The 17,053-nt window shown below is 46.9% G+C and overlaps 2 protein-coding genes across 3 annotated transcripts in view; one reads left to right on the top strand and one right to left on the bottom strand.

Moving 5' to 3' along the window:
- Positions 1-17,053, top strand: part of PKM (pyruvate kinase M1/2) — a 30,419-nt gene extending 13,366 nt beyond the window's left edge. Inside the window, exons 4-11 of one of the 2 annotated variants that reach the window (XM_036269153.1) lie at positions 6,318-6,449; positions 6,895-7,081; positions 7,891-8,161; positions 9,611-9,761; positions 9,960-10,112; positions 13,680-13,846; positions 15,483-15,664; positions 16,337-17,053. In XM_036269153.1, the coding sequence (XP_036125046.1) occupies positions 6,318-6,449; positions 6,895-7,081; positions 7,891-8,161; positions 9,611-9,761; positions 9,960-10,112; positions 13,680-13,846; positions 15,483-15,664; positions 16,337-16,443 (1,350 nt within the window). In that variant the 3' untranslated portion in view covers positions 16,444-17,053. Of the gene's footprint in view, positions 1-6,317; positions 6,450-6,894; positions 7,082-7,890; positions 8,162-9,610; positions 9,762-9,959; positions 10,113-13,112; positions 13,280-13,679; positions 13,847-15,482; positions 15,665-16,336 lie in introns of both variants that reach the window. The other variant, XM_036269144.1, reaches the window with a different exon arrangement.
- On the bottom strand, positions 4,692-5,542 carry LOC118634556 (hypoxanthine-guanine phosphoribosyltransferase-like). The gene has a single exon (XM_036269165.1). The coding sequence runs from the start codon at positions 5,540-5,542 to the stop codon at positions 4,877-4,879; it is 666 nt and encodes a 221-aa protein (XP_036125058.1). The 3' UTR covers positions 4,692-4,876.

Genomic DNA, 17,053 nt, shown 5'->3' with positions numbered 1-17,053 from the left:
CAGGTGGTAAGGGGTTGCCCTCTGGCATTTGGAAGTTGGTGTTAAGTTTAGACTAAAAATAAAGTCTCAGGAAGAGCAATCCAAGAGGTGAAGTCCTCCTTTCTGGAAACATGAGACTTCATCATAGGTTCCCTAACCCATTTTCCATAAACAGCCTATGGCCTGGCAGGTGGCTGGTTTCTAAAAACCATGGAGGCCTGGCCAAGTTCAGAGGAGTCGGCACCTCAGTTCTGCAGGCACCTCAGTCAGATTAAGACATGTCCACCATGACGTTCTATAATTTTCCAAAGGGGGGCGTCATCAGCAGGAGTCACCAGGAATTACTACAGGTATTGTTAGCTTAGCCGAAAGAGAGCCAAAGACGTCAGTGAAGGTGGCTTCACTATTGATCCCTCCTGCTGGATCAGGGACTCAAGGTCTCCTATGTGTAGGGGAAGAAGCAGATTTTAAGAAGCTGACCTTTAACTAGGCTTTATATCCTCTTCCATCCAATAAAACAAAACTGCACAGCCCTGAAATTGCAGGGGCAAGTGCTGCACCTGCTGGAGGGAGGCTGGCTCCAGGGTTTGGTTTTTTGTAGGTTTTTTTAACTGCAAGAGGCATTTGGAGATAGTCTGTGCTTTAACGTTTATTCACAGATTAGGATGGGGGGGGGGGGGGGGACGGGCGGGCAACACTTAAGTCCCTTGTGGATTTATTTTTTATTTTTTATTTTTGACCAGGATGAGGCTGTCCCTGGGATCTGGGTTTTGGAGGCTGATGAAAATTGTTCTAATATTATATGATGTGATGTAAACAAGTTTTAGTTTGACCACGTATCATGGCTCTAGACTGGCAGCCGGGGCATGCCTTTACAGCTCTTCACATTTTATTAATTAATTAATTAATTTATTTATTTATTTTTATCTTTTTGTTGGAAGTATTACAGATGTCTCCCTTTTTTCTCCCATTGAACCCCTCTCTTCCTCCCTGCTCCCACCCCCTGCTGCTTTCCCTAAACTACTGTCTGTGTCCATTGGTTATGCATATATGCATATAAGTTCTTTGGTTTATCTCTTCCTGCCACCCTCCCCACCCCCACCTGCCCCCTAGGTTTCTCGGTTTGTTCCCTACTTCCATGTCTTTAGATCTATTTTTTTTTTTTTTTAATCCTCACCCGAGGACATTTTTCCATTTTTTTGTACAGATAGAGTGGGAGGGAGAGAGAGAAAGAGAGAGAGAGGGAAACATCGATGTGGAAGGGACACATCGAGTGGCTGCCACCCGCACGACCAACCAGGACCGGGGACAAACTGCAACCGAGGTACATGCCCTTAGCGGGAACCGAACCCGGGTCTCTCCGGACCGCAGGCCGACGCTCTAACCACTGAGCCAAACCGGCCAGGGCATCTAGATCTATTCTGATCAATTTTGTTCATGATATTCCATAATAAGTGACATCATATAACATTTTAAATACTCTTCTAAGCAGAACATAGAAATGGCCTTTTCTCCCTCACTCTGACAGAGGAATGTCCACCATCTACATTGGATCTCTTTCTTCACAGCTTTACCACAGTATCTCTAGCTCCCACTTTGTCATTTCACATGGGCAAGATGTGTTTTTACTGGATGTGTGGTCCCATAATGCCATGTTGGCCAGAAATACTGACTTAACCAACCTAAATTTAGAACTTTGCACAAGGACAGCATTGAGTGACAGAATTTTTTACCACTTGGTAACATCCAAAAAACCACAACCATAGTGGAAGACTTCAGTATACCTCCCAGAAATATACCAAAAGATGACCATCTAGTGGATTTGAGTAATATAATACTTAATAATGTAATTGGTATGTGTATATGATTTTTGTCTCCAAAACATAAATGCATGTTTATTTAATATGCTAATGTTTTCAAAATATATCAGGCCACCAAAAAATTAAAGTTTCATAAAGTAGAAATTATATGGGCTATATTCTCTGACTTAATCTTTTTATGGAAATTGAGAAATAAGTATAGTAATAAGAAAATGTATAAACTTAAATGTACTTGTCAGAAAGCAAGAATCTAAAAGTAAATGAACTAAATACATATTTAATAACAAAACACTAGGGAAAAACCTAAAATAACCTTAAAAGGGTGAAGAAAAGGAATTTATTTAAAAGCATCATTTAGTGAAATAGATAATAGCCTGGCTGGTGTGGCTCAATGGATTGAGCATCGTCGCCCCATGGACTGAGAGGTCCCAGTTTGATTCCTGGTCAGGGCGCATGCCCGGGTTACACACTCAATTCGCAGTAGGGGGTGTGCAGGAGGCAGCCAATTGATGTTTATCTCTCACATCCATGTTTCTATCTCTCTTTCCCTAAAAAAATAATAATAATGAAATAGAAAATAAATTTGACAAATTAAGCCAAGAGCTGTTTCTTTGGGGCTTACAAAAGAAGAACAACAACAATGAGGTGTCACCTCACACCTGTCAGAATGGCCGCCATCAACAAGTCACTAAACAAGTGTTGGCGAGGGTGTGGAAAAAAGGGGTCTCTAGTACACTGCTGGTGGGAATGCAGACTGGTGCAGCCACTATGGAAAACAATATGGTGTTACCTCAAAAAATTAAAAATTGAACTTCCATTTGACCCAGTGATCCCCTTCTAGGAATATACCCTAAGAAGCCTGAAACACCCATCAGAAAGAATATATGTACCCCCATGTTCATAGCAGCACTATTTACAATAGCTAAGATCTGGAAACAGCCCAAGGGTCCATCAGTAGACTAATGGATAACAAAGCTGTGGTACATATACACAATGGAGTACTATGGAGGGACCTGGAAAGTATTATCCTAAGTGAAACAAGCCAAGCAGAAAAAGACAAATACCACATGATCTCACTTATATGTGGAATATAATGACTATAACAGTCTGAGGAATAGGGTAGACCCAGAGACATGGAAGTAGGATACAGACTGACAACCCTCAGAAGAATGGGTGGTGGCGGGAGGGAAGAGATAAACCACAGAACTTACATGCATGTACACATAACCAGTGGACACGGACAACAAAGCCAGGGATGGGGTGGGGAGGATGGGGGGGGGGGGAGAGGAGGAGGAAGAAGAAGTTAAAAACAGTAAAGCAGTAACTCCTGGAAAGCCTGGCTAAGACTAAGGATACACAGTAGAACATATTAATAGACTAGCAGCCTTAAGAAAATTTTTTAAAAATGTAAGATCTACCTCTGCTCAGAACACCAGGCCCAAATGATTTTGATGGTTGAATTGCGTCTCCATTAAGGAATAGTTAAATCCTTTGTGATTCTGTTCTAGTGCCTTGAGAAGTGTAGAAATTTTACCAATATGTTCTTTAAAACCCTGATACTAAGATGAGACAAGGACACTACTGAAACCAGACAGGTTAGCACTAAAGGTTTTAGTACTAGAACAGTCTCACTTAGAAGATGCAGAAAGCGTAAATTAAGTTTAGCAGTTCAAATCCAGTAGAGTATTAAAGTCAAGACCCATGAGCAAGTAAATTTTATTCTAGAAACACATTGGAATTAAATAGTGTCATCAGTGTAATATAAGATGATGATAATAATAGGTAACATTCATTAAATAATTACTGTGTGCTCATTTCTAAGTACTTCATGTATTCTTAACTCCTCACATCAACTCTGAAGAAAAGGTATTTGACAGTATTTAATATCCATTCCTTTAAACTATTTCTATATTCTATTCTGTACTGTTTTTATTCCAAGTCAGCAATAGAAAGAAACTTGCATCACTTACAGTAAGGAGCTCTACCTCAAAAAAGCCAGGGGTCCTCATTATCACGTACACCTGAATTAGAAGCTGAAGAACTTCAGACACAAGCTTTAGGCAACACCATGCTTGGAGTTTAAGCTCTGGTTCAGCTCCCCGCTGGTCTCCTACTTTCAGGTGCAGCTTTCCTGGACGGTGATGGTTAAAGGACAAGGCCCACAGCCCTGTCTGGTCTGGCTCAGTGATTAGAGCGTTGGCCCGAGGACCAATGAGTCATGGGTTTGATTATGGTCAAGGGCACGTACCTCAGTTGCAGTTCTTCATCCCTGGCCCTGGTCGGGTGGTGTGGGAGGCAACCAGTCGATGTGTCTCTTTCACATCGATGTTTCTTTCTCTCTCTCTCCCTCTCTTCCACCCTATCTGAAGATAAATGAAAAAAAAAAATCCTCAGGTGAGGATTAAAAAAAAAAGACAAGGCCCACAAAGTGCCAAATTGGGTGCCTCTGTTATCAGCAATGTCATTTTTTTTTATTAATGTTTTCTGGAATTTATTGATTTGTATTTAAAAAGAACTGTTAACAAAGGGTCACCAAAAATAATCTGAACAAGCAGGAAAATACAGTTAATACTGAAATACTACTAATTCCAGGACATACGGTTTAACTGATACAACATTATCTCTTAGATGTTGTCATTGATATAAAACTTGACTGTTTTTCACTTTTCTAGACACATAGTGGTATAATTGACAATATTCAATTGCTTCTGTACTTTCATGAATATATAAAAATTAAAATACCGATTAAAAACTAATATATATTTTCTTTAAATGTTTCTTACAGTTACAATTTCAATATTTTCATTCAATAGTGGTGTGGTTTAAGAGATTTTTCATTTACAAGTCAAATAACAATCCACCCAAATGGAACTGATAGTCTTTAGGCTCATAGTGCAAATAAAGAGTTCAGGAATGCAGCAACTGACATTTCAAAAATACAAAACAGATAAAATTCTTAGAATATACATGCAATAAGCTCTACTAAGCAGCCAGCCACAGAACTAGAACATTTGATAACTTTACTGATGATTTCAATAGGACTCCAGATGTTCCCAAACGCAACTTGAACTCTCATCTTAGGCTTTGTATTTTGCTTTTCCAGTTTCACTAATAACACAAACATGATTCAAGTCCCTGAAGTATTCATTATAGTCAAGGGCATTTCCTACAACAAACTTGTCTGGAATTTCAAATCCAACAAAGTCTGGTCTATATCCAACACTTCGAGGGGTCCTTTTTACCAGCAAGCTTGCGACCTTGACCATCTTCGTATTATGCAGATTATGCTGCTTGACCAAGAAAAGCAAGGTTTGCATTGTTTTGCCAGTGTCAATTATATCTTCAACAATCAAGACATTCTTTCCAGTTAAAGTTGAGAGATCATCTCCACCAATTACTTTTATGTCCCCTGTTGATTGGTCATTACAGTAGCTCTTCAGTCCGATAAAATCTACAGTCATAGGAATAGATCTATCACTATTTCTGTTCAGTGCTTTGATGTAATCCAGCAGGTCAGCAAAAAATTTATACCCTCCCTTGAGCACACAGAGAGCTACAATGTGATGGCCTCCCATCTCCTTCATCACATCTTGAGCAAGCTGTTTGGTCCTGGCCATAATTAGTCCATGAGGAATAAACACCTTTTCCAAATCCTCAGCATAATGATTAGGTACACAAAATAAATCTAGGTCATAATCTGGTTCATCATCAGTAATCACTACGCTGGGGCTGCAAGTCGCCATAACGAAGCCAGTAGAAGCACCAGTGGAGTCAGCAATGTCATATTGATTACACCATTTAAGAACTTTTTACATGTTAGCTTTGAGTTGAACAGTAACAGCAAATGGAAAAAGAGAAAGGGCTTAAGAGAAAATTGAAGTCAAGATTTGTCGCAAGTGAGAAATAAAAATAGCAAAGGGCATTTGGTTCAGAGAAAAGCATATTCCCACCTTTCCCTATTCCATTTTCATCTCTCATCAGACTCTAGAAAGTAATTGTGAAAATAGGTCTGTATGACCTTAGCAATGAGCCACCATTCATTTAGCTTGAGCCACTGTTAGCTTAAGTAAATAACTCTCAGATTGAATTGTAGCTGGAATCAATAGTGGAAAAGCTCAGAATTAACAAATCTATTCAGCATCTGACACTGACTGACAGACCAGTATTATCTAAACACAACCCTGGGCTTTTTACTCCTGTTGTCTGCTTTATTGGATGAGTTCTGAGAAGAGAACCGCTGAGGGGACACAGGCTTCTTTATGTTGAGACATGTTTACACCCATGCCTTGAATGGTTTTTGGCCCTCAGAGTGAGTGAGTGCTATGATAGACGTGAGTGGAAGCCAAGGAGGTTGAAATAAGCAGGGAGGGTACTCAGTGTATGGATGGCACTGAGACCAGACAGTGGTGAAGGAGGCCTAGAACATCCACAGGTCTTTCCAGAGTAATCAGCTTTAGCTCCAGCACTAGGTCCTAGTGTGTGGGAGGATGCTCATCATTTTCCCTCCTTTCCCCCCAGTACCATGCAGAGACCATCAAGAACGTGCGCACAGCCACAGAAAGCTTTGCTTCTGATCCCATCCTCTACCGGCCAGTTGCTGTGGCCCTGGACACTAAAGGACCTGAGATCCGAACTGGACTCATCAAGGGCGTGAGTATCCTGGGGAGAAAGGAGAGGGAAGGTGCAGGAATGGGTGGTCATCGGCCGTCTCTGCCCTGCTGGAAGCCACATTCCTCGGAGTTTAGGTGTATAAATGAGGGTTTTATTCATCACTGTAAAAATGTTGATTTAATCTACTCGGCTAAGAAACAATAGCAAAAAGGAACCTTTTTTACTCTAAAAAACTACTTCAAATCTCTACCTTTGGAGAGCAATTTGTCTCTTTTCTCTTATCATTGAATAGCATCACTAAAACATTATAGGTTTTTCTGGGGTTATTTCCTTGAAATATACTAAATTAGACAATATGATGATTTATTCCCAAAGGAAAATCTTTATTATTACTCTTACCCAAGATCTGAGCGTTTCTTTCCCTGCCAGGAGGGCCTGCCTGTTTTCTGAAGGTTGAACTTGTGGCTTTCTCTCTTGTCTGCAGAGCGGCACCGCGGAGGTGGAGCTGAAGAAAGGGGCCACGCTCAAGATCACTCTGGATGATGCCTACATGGAAAAGTGTGACGAGAACACCCTGTGGCTAGACTACAAGAACATTTGCAAGGTGGTGGAAGTGGGCAGCAAGATCTATGTGGATGATGGACTTATTTCTCTGCGGGTAAAGGAGATAGGTATGTCTAAAACCAGCTCCCATCTCTAAATTTCCTGGACACAGGAAGAGAGGAAGCTTGTTTGGCTGACAGCAGGATGGAGTCTATATTCTCAGAAATCCCTTTTATAACTCCTTATCCTCAAAAACAGACTCCAGTCCGGTTTAGTCCTGCTCCTGGGGAGCATACGAGAAGATTTCTCTTGTGCGTGCTCACCACTTCGGGCTTTCTGCTTCCTTCCTCCATCCCTCAGTGTGATACGTGCAGGACACCAGTATGTCTGGGAATGATAGCTCATATTTAAGTACCAGACACTATTCTAAGCATTTTACATGATGATTTATTTAAATTTTAAAACAACCTTGGTTCCTTGGCTGATTTGGCTCAGCGGTTAGAGTGTCAGCCCACGGACCGAAGGGTCGTGGGTTCAATTCCCGGTCGGAGGCACGTCTCAGTTGTGGGTTGGATCCCCTGCGGGAGGCAACCAATCAGTGTATCTCTTTCCCCTCACCCTCCCTCCCACTCTAAAAAAATCAATGGAAAAATATCCTCAGGTGAGGGTTAAAAAAAGTAAAAATAAAATAAAACAACCTTATGACTAGGTATTATTCCTATTTAACTGGTGAGGAAACTGAGGCACAGAGAAGCTAACTGACTTGCCCAGGTTACAAAGTTAGTGGAGTGGGGTGGACTCAGGCTTCACTGCCCATGCTGTGCTGCTTCCCAGTTTACTGCCCTGGGGACGGAGACCGCGGCTTTTTGTTTCTTCCCTTCCTGTTGAGGACACGTGCCGCATAGCCCTGCCACCTGATCTACTCCATTTCACACAGGTGCTGGCTTCTTGGTGACAGAAGTGGAGAATGGTGGCTCTTTGGGCAGCAAGAAGGGTGTGAACCTCCCTGGGGCCGCTGTGGACCTGCCTGCCGTGTCACAGAAGGACATCCAGGACCTGAAGTTCGGGGTAGAGCAGGATGTAGATATGGTGTTCGCGTCTTTCATTCGCAAGGCATCTGATGTCCATGAAGTCAGAAAGGTCCTGGGAGAAAAAGGAAAGAACATCAAGATAATCAGCAAAATCGAAAATCATGAGGGTGTTCGGAGGTAAGTGCCCTCCATCTGTCTCCGCCTCCTTCAGCCCCAGCCCCGCTCTCTGCAGAGCCAAGTGTACCCGGTGAGGAGCCGGCTTCCTGTGCCTCAGAACTCGGGCTCCTGAGCTTGTTCCAGACCCACCAAACCAGCGTACCCGAAGGGGAAGAGTGGAAGGCATTGGTACTGTGGAACCTCGGTTGTCAAACTACTGACTCAACGTCATACATTCTCTCCTTTGTCACTGAGACACGTGTGACTGATCATGCAGGTGTCAGCTTGAAAGGGTTGTCGGGCTGAGAAATGAATTGTTCAAGATGGGAGGTGTTCAAGAACTGAGGTTTAACTAAGAAAAAGCTTTCCAGGTGATTGGTATGCCAGCATCTTGACATTGTTCCAGAGACCCAGGGACTGGCTTTAGAGAGGACAGGGTCCCTGCTCCGAGGATCAGGAGCCATTGTGCTGTGCCCCTAGTCAGGAGCACTACCTGTGTTTACTGGAATGCGGGGACCACCAAGAGAGAAGGCGGCAGCCTCTTAGGAGGGGTCCCTGTGGAAGCTCGGGGCCTGGTGCTGATGCTGAAGGTCATAGCTTCCTAGTCTTCACCTAGAGAGCAGCTGGCTCAGTGACCGGGCGAGCTCTGGCATGGTGTCAGCTTCCCAGAGGGGAGCATGTGGTTTTCCTTGAGGCTTAGATTGTCCCAGCTCAGCTCATTACCTCCCCAGTGCTCACCAGCTAGAGCCAAATGGTTGTGGCCAGCTTGGTGACATCTGTTCTTTGATTTCCTACTAAAAACAAGACTCAGTAAAACCCTAGACCCACTCATGTGGGTTGGGCTTGTGCTTGTGCTTGTGCTTGTGGAGGGTGGAAGGAACTACCACTGTTGTGACCTTGCCATCCTTGGCTTTGTATAGATGTCCTTTGCATTAGGCATTTTGGGGTCCTCCCTCTGCTATCCTGATAAGCCAGCTGACCTTGGCCCCCGGCCAGGCAGAGCTATATGTTTTCTTCCCTTCACAAGTTGGAGGGGGCACCTCAAGGAGCAGCCCTCAAGTGTCTTGGCTGGAAGAGGCCATGGACCTTTCTGTTGGCAACTATAAGCAGGTCTTAGGTTTCCTTTCTTCTTGGGAGTGTTGACTAGAGTGGAAATGGCAGAGAGACCCAGGAGGGGCCTCATAAGTTGCAGATGGAGAAAAAATGAGCCTGTGGGACTTTAGAAGAAACCTTGCTCCCTCCCCTGTCCTCATGAAGTATCCATACTAGTGCTGAACCAGCAGACTAAACTGTCAGGCGCTTTGGCGAACTAAGGTAGCTGGAATCCCCACCACCTCCATGCATCCATGGTGACATCGTGGATGGCTGTTTTATAAGGACAGCTGAGTCTGAGAATCCCAGGAAAAGTTTCTTTGGGTCACCATACTGGTGGCACCTGTTCCACATAACCTCTCTCCACCTTTCCATCAGGTTTGATGAGATCCTGGAAGCCAGTGATGGGATCATGGTTGCTCGAGGTGATCTAGGCATTGAGATTCCTGCAGAGAAGGTCTTCCTTGCTCAAAAGATGATGATCGGGCGGTGCAACCGAGCTGGGAAACCTGTCATCTGTGCCACACAGGCATGTGCCTCTTCTCACTACACATGCTTGCACTGATCTCTTCCATGGACCCTTCCCCATGTCCCATGTTGCAAGCACATACACCTCTGTCCCCTTCCCCTATGCACCTACACAAAGCCATACTCTGTACATACACACTATCCAGGAGTCAGCTTACAGTCATTTGTCTCTGAAGACTAGTGCTCTGTTTCCTCCTAGATGCTGGAGAGCATGATCAAGAAGCCACGTCCCACCCGGGCTGAGGGCAGTGATGTGGCCAATGCAGTCCTGGATGGAGCTGACTGCATCATGCTGTCTGGAGAGACAGCCAAAGGGGACTATCCGCTGGAGGCTGTGCGCATGCAACACCTGGTGAGTTCTTGGGACCTCCCGGTGCCCAGGCTCAGGCTGGGGTGGAGGCTGCTTTTAGGCTTCTGCACCCACATCTTTTATCCTTCAAACACAAGAGTGAGGAGGTATGTGTGGGGGTATGGGTCATTTTTTTCTCCTGTTCAGCCTTCCCTGCCCACAGCAACCCTCTTATTTCCTTCTGTTCTGGAGATGTTCTCCCTCCTCAGACATAGCCCAATCACTCGGGCTCCTTCCCTTGGCTCAAGTGCCGGAATACTTGTACCTCTTCCTCTGGACAGCCCAGAGGACCTGTACCCCTCTGTCCTACTCTGGAAAAGGCCAAGGCCTCCTGCTCCAAGCCATCCTCTTTGTTTGGCTTCCATTTTGATTCCCCACCTATCCCACAGACAGATCCCTCCCCCACAGGGACCTCTGGGCCTGCCCGAGAGGCTGTTGTCCACACTGAGTTGACTGTGAGCTGGCCTTGCATGGTGTCTGCAGCTGGACCTGCTGTGCACTCACCCCAGACTAAAAATGGGTTTAAGTGACAGGCAGTAGGTTCAGAAATAGAGACAAGTGGAAGGATGGCTGATCCTGGCTGGCCCTGGAGTGAGAGCATCTGACAGAGTCCTGGAGATCACTTCTTTTTCCCTAGGAAGCTAACTAGCTTTTCAAGGCTCCGCCATGTCCCACTGCCTAACTGTTGCTCATGGCTTCAGATCCTCTGCCCTGTCTGCTCCTGCTTACTGAAGAGTTAACGTAGGGATCAGCTCTCAGGGTTATGCCTGAGAAAATGAGTGCTACAAATTAACTTTCCTGCAATAGTCCTAGGTCAGGATTTATAATGTGTAGCTCAGTGAGCTTGTATCTTATCCTGAAATGGTTTTTCTTTAACCTTCCTACTCCCTTTCAGTCAACAAAGGGACCCCATGTCCTTTGTGTGATACCTCCTTTTCTGCATTTCCTCAAACTTAAAATAATCTCCCCAAAAGAACTGGTGTCCTAGATATCTTCCGTTCTCCTTCATTTTCTGTATGTTCAATGACTAGGCTTAACTAGCTTCCAGAGAAGACATGTCATGTATAATTTAATACCTTTTCAGTAGTGAACTGAGATGTCTTAACTAAAGTTGTCTTCTGGGCTGTCTTCAGCATCCTTCGTGGATTTCCCCACCCACGATGAAATCCTGTCCCTGGGGTGTACCCTGGCCCTGAAGGGTATGCCACCCCATTTGTGAGACATCTCCCTGTTTCGATGCTTGGGTACCTGAGTGCATTCAGGACGGCCCCAGGGCTGGGAAAGTGCTTTCCCTCTCCCAGGAGATGGTGAGCCTCGAACCAGTCGCCTCTGGGGTTGCTGCTTGTGTATTTAGGGGGTCTGCACACATCTCCTCTCTCTCATTGCCTTGCTTTCAGGCGTGGCCTGGGAGGTGGAAGAGTGACCTCATTTACTGAACCATGAAACCATGAAGGGACTTGAATGTGTCTTTAGGCAAATTGCATAGCCTCTCAAGTCCTTATCTATAAAACATATTATATGGGATATGTTTAATTATAGACTTAGCATTAAATATTCACTGCAAGTATTCACTGTGTAGATTGATGTAGTCTTCTTGACCTCTGTAAGACATAGAAGTCACCCCAGTTTATAGATGAGAGTTACATGATAATAAAGCCTGAGTTTGAACCCAGATCTGGCTTCAAAGCCAGTATTCTGTCCTGCAACATAGCGCTCTATCTCACAGCGACAAGGCCAGGCCTCCACAGGAGGCTTGTACTGGGGTCAGAGACTAAGAATCAAGCTCTGAGCTCTCACTTCCATGTTCATGTTTCCCAGACCCCAATCTTTCCTGTAACAGATGGACACCTTAGAGAGAACTGCAGGGCTTGGATTACATGGCCCTGCTCAAAAGATGAGTTATGGGGTCTGGGCCCATGGTGCTGGCCTCTCGTTTCCGTGTCCCTAGTTAACACTGGCTGACAGCTTCTCTTTACTGTTAACTGCTTTCTCCTGTGTCTAACGGATGCAGTAAATGACCTAGACAGGGCTAGGCAGTACCAGGTATGGTTCAGTTTCTGTTTCTGTTCCTGTCCCCTGTCCTTTGGGTTGCATGCATTCCATTCTTGCCAAGAGAAAACCTTTAACCTAGGAAATCCTGCCACACATCTGCTTATACTGTCAAATTAATGAGATGATATTACTGATTCTTCTCTCACCCATTATTCTGTAAGATGCTGGTAATTGCATTATAATCTAAAGCTTAACTTTTCTTTTTAATCCTTAGTGTTATCTGAGTGGGTGGTCTGTAAATAACTGAGTGGCTTTTTCATAACTTTTAATCATTAGATTTTAATCAGATGTCTTCTTCAGTGTGCCTGCGTGCTTCCACAGGCATCTGCTCCACATGGCTGTTCAGTCTACCCTGACAAGTTCCCAGTTTCCCACCCTTCTGCTTAGAACGCAGTTAAGCCGCATGGCTTCAGCTTTGTCTGACCACAGTTTTCCAGCGCTGCTCAGTGCATTTCCATGGCAGGCCATTGGAAAGGCTCATAGCACCCCTGTGCCCGAAGCCAAGCCAAGCCAAGCCCTCCATGTGTGCGTGGAAGGGCAAGAAGCCCTGGGGAACTAGACAGCCATGTGAGGAGGAAGGACCTGTTTCTTGTGAGCTGTGTCATGAGGCAGCGTGGTCAAGTCCTGCCAGGGAGTGGCATGGGCCTAGCCTGGCCGTGTTTCTCTCCACCCCCAACCCCCAATCAAAAATTGCTTCCAGAATGGAAGAGCCATTCTCCCCTCTGATGGAGGGGAAGCAGCAGTTGAGGCTAGAAATCCTCCACACAGCCCTGAGCAGGCTTGTATCACCCTGTCTCTTTGCATCTGCCTGAAGGACAGATTTAGCCAATTAACCTAAGGTTACCTTCTTTTCTGATTAATTTCCCATTCTGTCTTTCCATGTTGTTGTCTCTCATTTGTTCCCTTCCTTATTCCCTCTTCCTTGCCTCCCCTCCCCGCTAACCCTTACAGATAGCTCGTGAGGCTGAGGCAGCCATGTTCCACCGCAAGCTGTTTGAAGAACTTGTGCGAGGCTCAAGCCACTCCACAGACCTCATGGAAGCCATGGCCATGGGCAGCGTGGAGGCTTCTTATAAGTGTTTAGCAGCAGCTTTGATAGTTCTGACGGAGTCTGGCAGGTAGGGCCCTAAAGGCAGTTAACTCTGTAGTTTAACCAGCGTCTTGCTCCAGCTGCTCTAGAAAACAGCCAGGGCCCAGCCCTGCACCTGGGGCCTGGGTTCAGAGCCTCTTTTTCCATCTGCAGGAAGCCAGTCAGGGAGCGCAGGGCAGAACCGAAGGGTCTTTAGCTCAGTAGGTACAGGTGGTGTCACAGGCACCTGGTGAAGGACTGGTTCCTGGGATTCTTGATCTTGGTCAGTGCACAACCTACAGCGATTGGGTTCCTCTTGGCCTTTGCACCCAGGGGCGTGTTCTTCACCAGCTGTCTGTGCAACTCTTCCCCTCCCTCTCCCATTGTGGCACAGCTCTGACAAAGCTCTGTCCCCGTCTCGTTCCTCTGGACGGATGTTGCTCCCCTAGATTGCCCGTGAGGCAGAGGCCGCCATCTACCACTTGCAATTATTTGAGGAACTCCGCCGCCTGGCGCCCATTACCAGCGACCCCACAGAAGCCGCCGCCGTGGGCGCCGTGGAGGCCTCCTTCAAGTGCTGCAGTGGGGCCATAATCGTCCTCACCAAGTCTGGCAGGTAGGAGGTGGCAGCAGCTCCCTGGGAATGCCCTGCTCAGTGGCACCTTTCCTTCGGGGTCCTGGGAGCAGTGCATTGAACGATGCTCAGATGGCACTGAGCCAAGGTAAGACCCTGCTGCCTGCCACCTGGACCCTGCAGGGAAGACTCCCCTCAGCCCCAGGCCAGGATCCAGGAAGGAGCAGAGCCCGTTCCCTGGGCTCAGAGGACTCCAGGCAGCACTCGAAGGGCATGGGGGATCATTTGGATCCAAAGCAAGTTTACATCATCAGGATTTCACTGCATAACTACAGATAAACTGACTACAGTTGATTACTTGGTATTTAAAAGCTGGTCCTCTAAAGTAGTGCAAGGCACCAGCTTTGCTTATTTCCGTTACTGTGTGCTCTTTAAAGGTTCGGTTTGGAAAATCAGTGCTGTTCTTTGGTTGGTGCACGAGTCTCTATGAACTCCGAAGTGATTTCTGGTCCAGGAAAGGTCACCGTGTTGTCATGCAGCCAGGCTGAGGCCTATGTTTGGCATGGACTTATGATCCCTTCCTACTACTGGACATTGAGTTATCATCCTTCACTCCCCGAGTCTTGGGGTGTGCTCCTCATCCCTGCCCACAGGGCAACTAGGGTTTCCTGGTAAAGGAGCAGACAGGCAGTCCCTACGCACTGAGAAGCAGCGGGGCGGGGTGGGGGCGCTGCCTATAAACACTAGATCTGGGCAGATTCCCTCACAGACAGCTCGGGATAAACAGCTCCACTGTTGGGGTTGACCTTTAATGAAAATGTCCAACCTTTGCTATCTGGCTATTTTTAATTCCTGTCTTCTTGGATTTCACTCTTAGCCCATCCTAATTTCAGCAATTGCTTCCCTCTGAAAGCCAGGCCTTAGGCAGAGCATTCTCTGCTATACTATGGCTTACATTTCCTTAACACCTGTTGAGTGTCCTCAAAGCTTGTCTTCTAGGGTCCAGTCCCTCCTGCACGCTCTTCCCCAGCTCCTGAGACAACTGCAAGTGTACGGGAAGTACCCGGCACTGGGGCTTCAGAGCGGCCCCTACATTCCAAAGGAATCTGCATAGGCAGAGCCTCCCACACCAACACTTCCAGCTCCTGGTCTTGCCCTCACTTAGATACTCACTGATCTCTACAGCTCAGTTGCTGGGACTGTTTCAGGGACCTGGGGGACACATGGGGTGGAGAGAGAGCCCAGCATTAGGGAAGATGGCTTGTGTTAGAGATTTCCAGGGTGGTTGGTAAGCTCTGTTCCTGTTCTTTGCAGATATCAAGAGTCAGATGCTATTTACATGCTGCTTGGCTTGTAGGGGTAATTGGCATCTAGAGAAATGGGGTTTTGGTGAGGCTGGGCCAGGGGGGCATTCTGCCAGCTATGGGCCATGTGGGGAAAGTGGGTGAGACTGACCATGCTAGGTCAGTGGGATCCTGGAGTCCTGGCCTGTGGGCAGTGGTGGAGAGCAAATGGGTCGCATAGCTATGAAAAGGAGTTTTGTGCTATGGAGGATGCAGGAAGAGGGCTGGCACAGCGAGTTAGAGGATGCGCCATTGAAGCGCATGAGTGGCTTCCTGGGAGGCTTCTGGGACACTGTTTGATGGTCTCTTCTGCCTTATCCTTCATCCCATCTCAGGTCTGCTCACCAGGTAGCCAGGTACCGCCCCCGTGCCCCCATCATTGCTGTGACCCGTAATCACCAGACAGCTCGCCAGGCCCACCTGTACCGTGGCATCTTCCCTGTGGTGTGTAAGGACCCAGTGCAGGAGGCCTGGGCTGAGGATGTGGACCTCCGGGTGAACTTGGCCATGAATGTTGGTGAGTGAGGGGTGGGGATGCTTGCACACCTTAGGGTACAAGAGCCCTTCCCACTCTCATAGGGAATGTTCTCTCTGATTACTTCATCCCCTTCCCTGAAGTCCTGGGCTGAGCCCAGGAAGGAAGAGGGGCCTTTGAGTCATGGGGCTGAGCAACCCCATTTGTCTCCTCACTCTTCCAAGTCCAAGGCCCACAGCTGAAGTGTCCTGGATAATCAGGCCTGTCCATTCTTTGGCATCTGCTCATTACTGGGATGTTGGTTTGGGTTTTTTGTTTGTTTGTTTGTTTGTTTTTTAATAAAATTGCCAGAGCTCCTGCACTGTGGGGTGGCACACACACAAGGTACTGATGTGGCCTCTGTCCCTTCGTAAGTGTAGAGTGCCATGGGATAAGAGGAAGCAGCTAGCTCTGACCTTGGGCAGGCTCTCCACCCTCCATAGTATAAAATGAATGACGTCCAAAGGTCCCTGCCAACTCTGCCATCTGAGTGATAAGGAAATCTCGGGACTGCCCTCATCACTTTTGCCTGCACTATGAAACTGGGGCCACCTGGTGGTGTAAAGAAGTAATAGTCAGCCAGCCTTGCTTGCTATCTGGGCTGTGGGGCAGTGTACCAGGTTCATAACTGCCTGACTTGGCATTTACTCACTCACGTCCCTTTTCTTCCTTCAGGCAAGGCTCGAGGCTTCTTCAAGAAGGGAGATGTGGTCATTGTGCTGACCGGGTGGCGTCCTGGCTCTGGCTTCACCAACACCATGCGTGTAGTGCCTGTGCCGTGATGGGCCCTAAGCCCCTCCTCCAGTCCCTGTCCCATCCCTTTTCCCCAACCCATCCATTAAGCCAGCGATGCTTGTAGTGCTCATTTGGAGCTGTAGTGTGGCACTGGTCGACTGGGACACCAGGGAAGAAGATTAATGCCTCTGTAACACATGATGATTTTTAAGACCCTGCTCAGGTGAGGTAGCCCTGAGCCAGACTGCCCATCTTATCGCCCCACCCAAGCCAGAGGGGCAAAGGTGCAGGACTGGAGGCTCCAGAGCTTTACATAGAGGGCAGCAGCTCCTGCTTCTCTTGTGTGTACTCCATCCAGTTCCTGTAGAAATGGATACTCCGAGAACTCCTGAGCCTAGCCTGGGGTCAGAAGACACAACTAGAGAAGGCAGTGGTTCCAGTTTCAGCAGACTCTGGCCCTGGCCTTCACTTGCTTGTCCAACCCCCTCAGCCTCCCTACTCCCACCTAGTTGTGCACTCCTGTTCCTGCACTCCACTCAGCTGTTGCTGCAGACAAACACTCCACCCTCCACCTTCGTTTTCCCCACTACTGCAGCCGCCTCCAGGCCTGTTGCTATAGAGCCTACCTGTATGTCAATAAACAGCAGCTGAAGCGCC

This window comes from Molossus molossus, unplaced genomic scaffold (assembly GCF_014108415.1).
Source record: "Molossus molossus isolate mMolMol1 unplaced genomic scaffold, mMolMol1.p scaffold_m16_p_1, whole genome shotgun sequence".
Lineage (NCBI taxonomy): Eukaryota > Metazoa > Chordata > Mammalia > Chiroptera > Molossidae > Molossus > Molossus molossus.
The sequence above is the reverse complement of the archived record's forward strand: the minus strand, read 5'-3'. Positions and strand labels throughout refer to the sequence as shown.

Bases quoted from the DNA above. Each gene is read 5' to 3' on its own strand.
- LOC118634556 (XM_036269165.1), bottom strand. From the start codon at position 5,542: ATGGCGACTTGCAGCCCCAGCGTAGTGATTACTGATGATGAACCAGAT.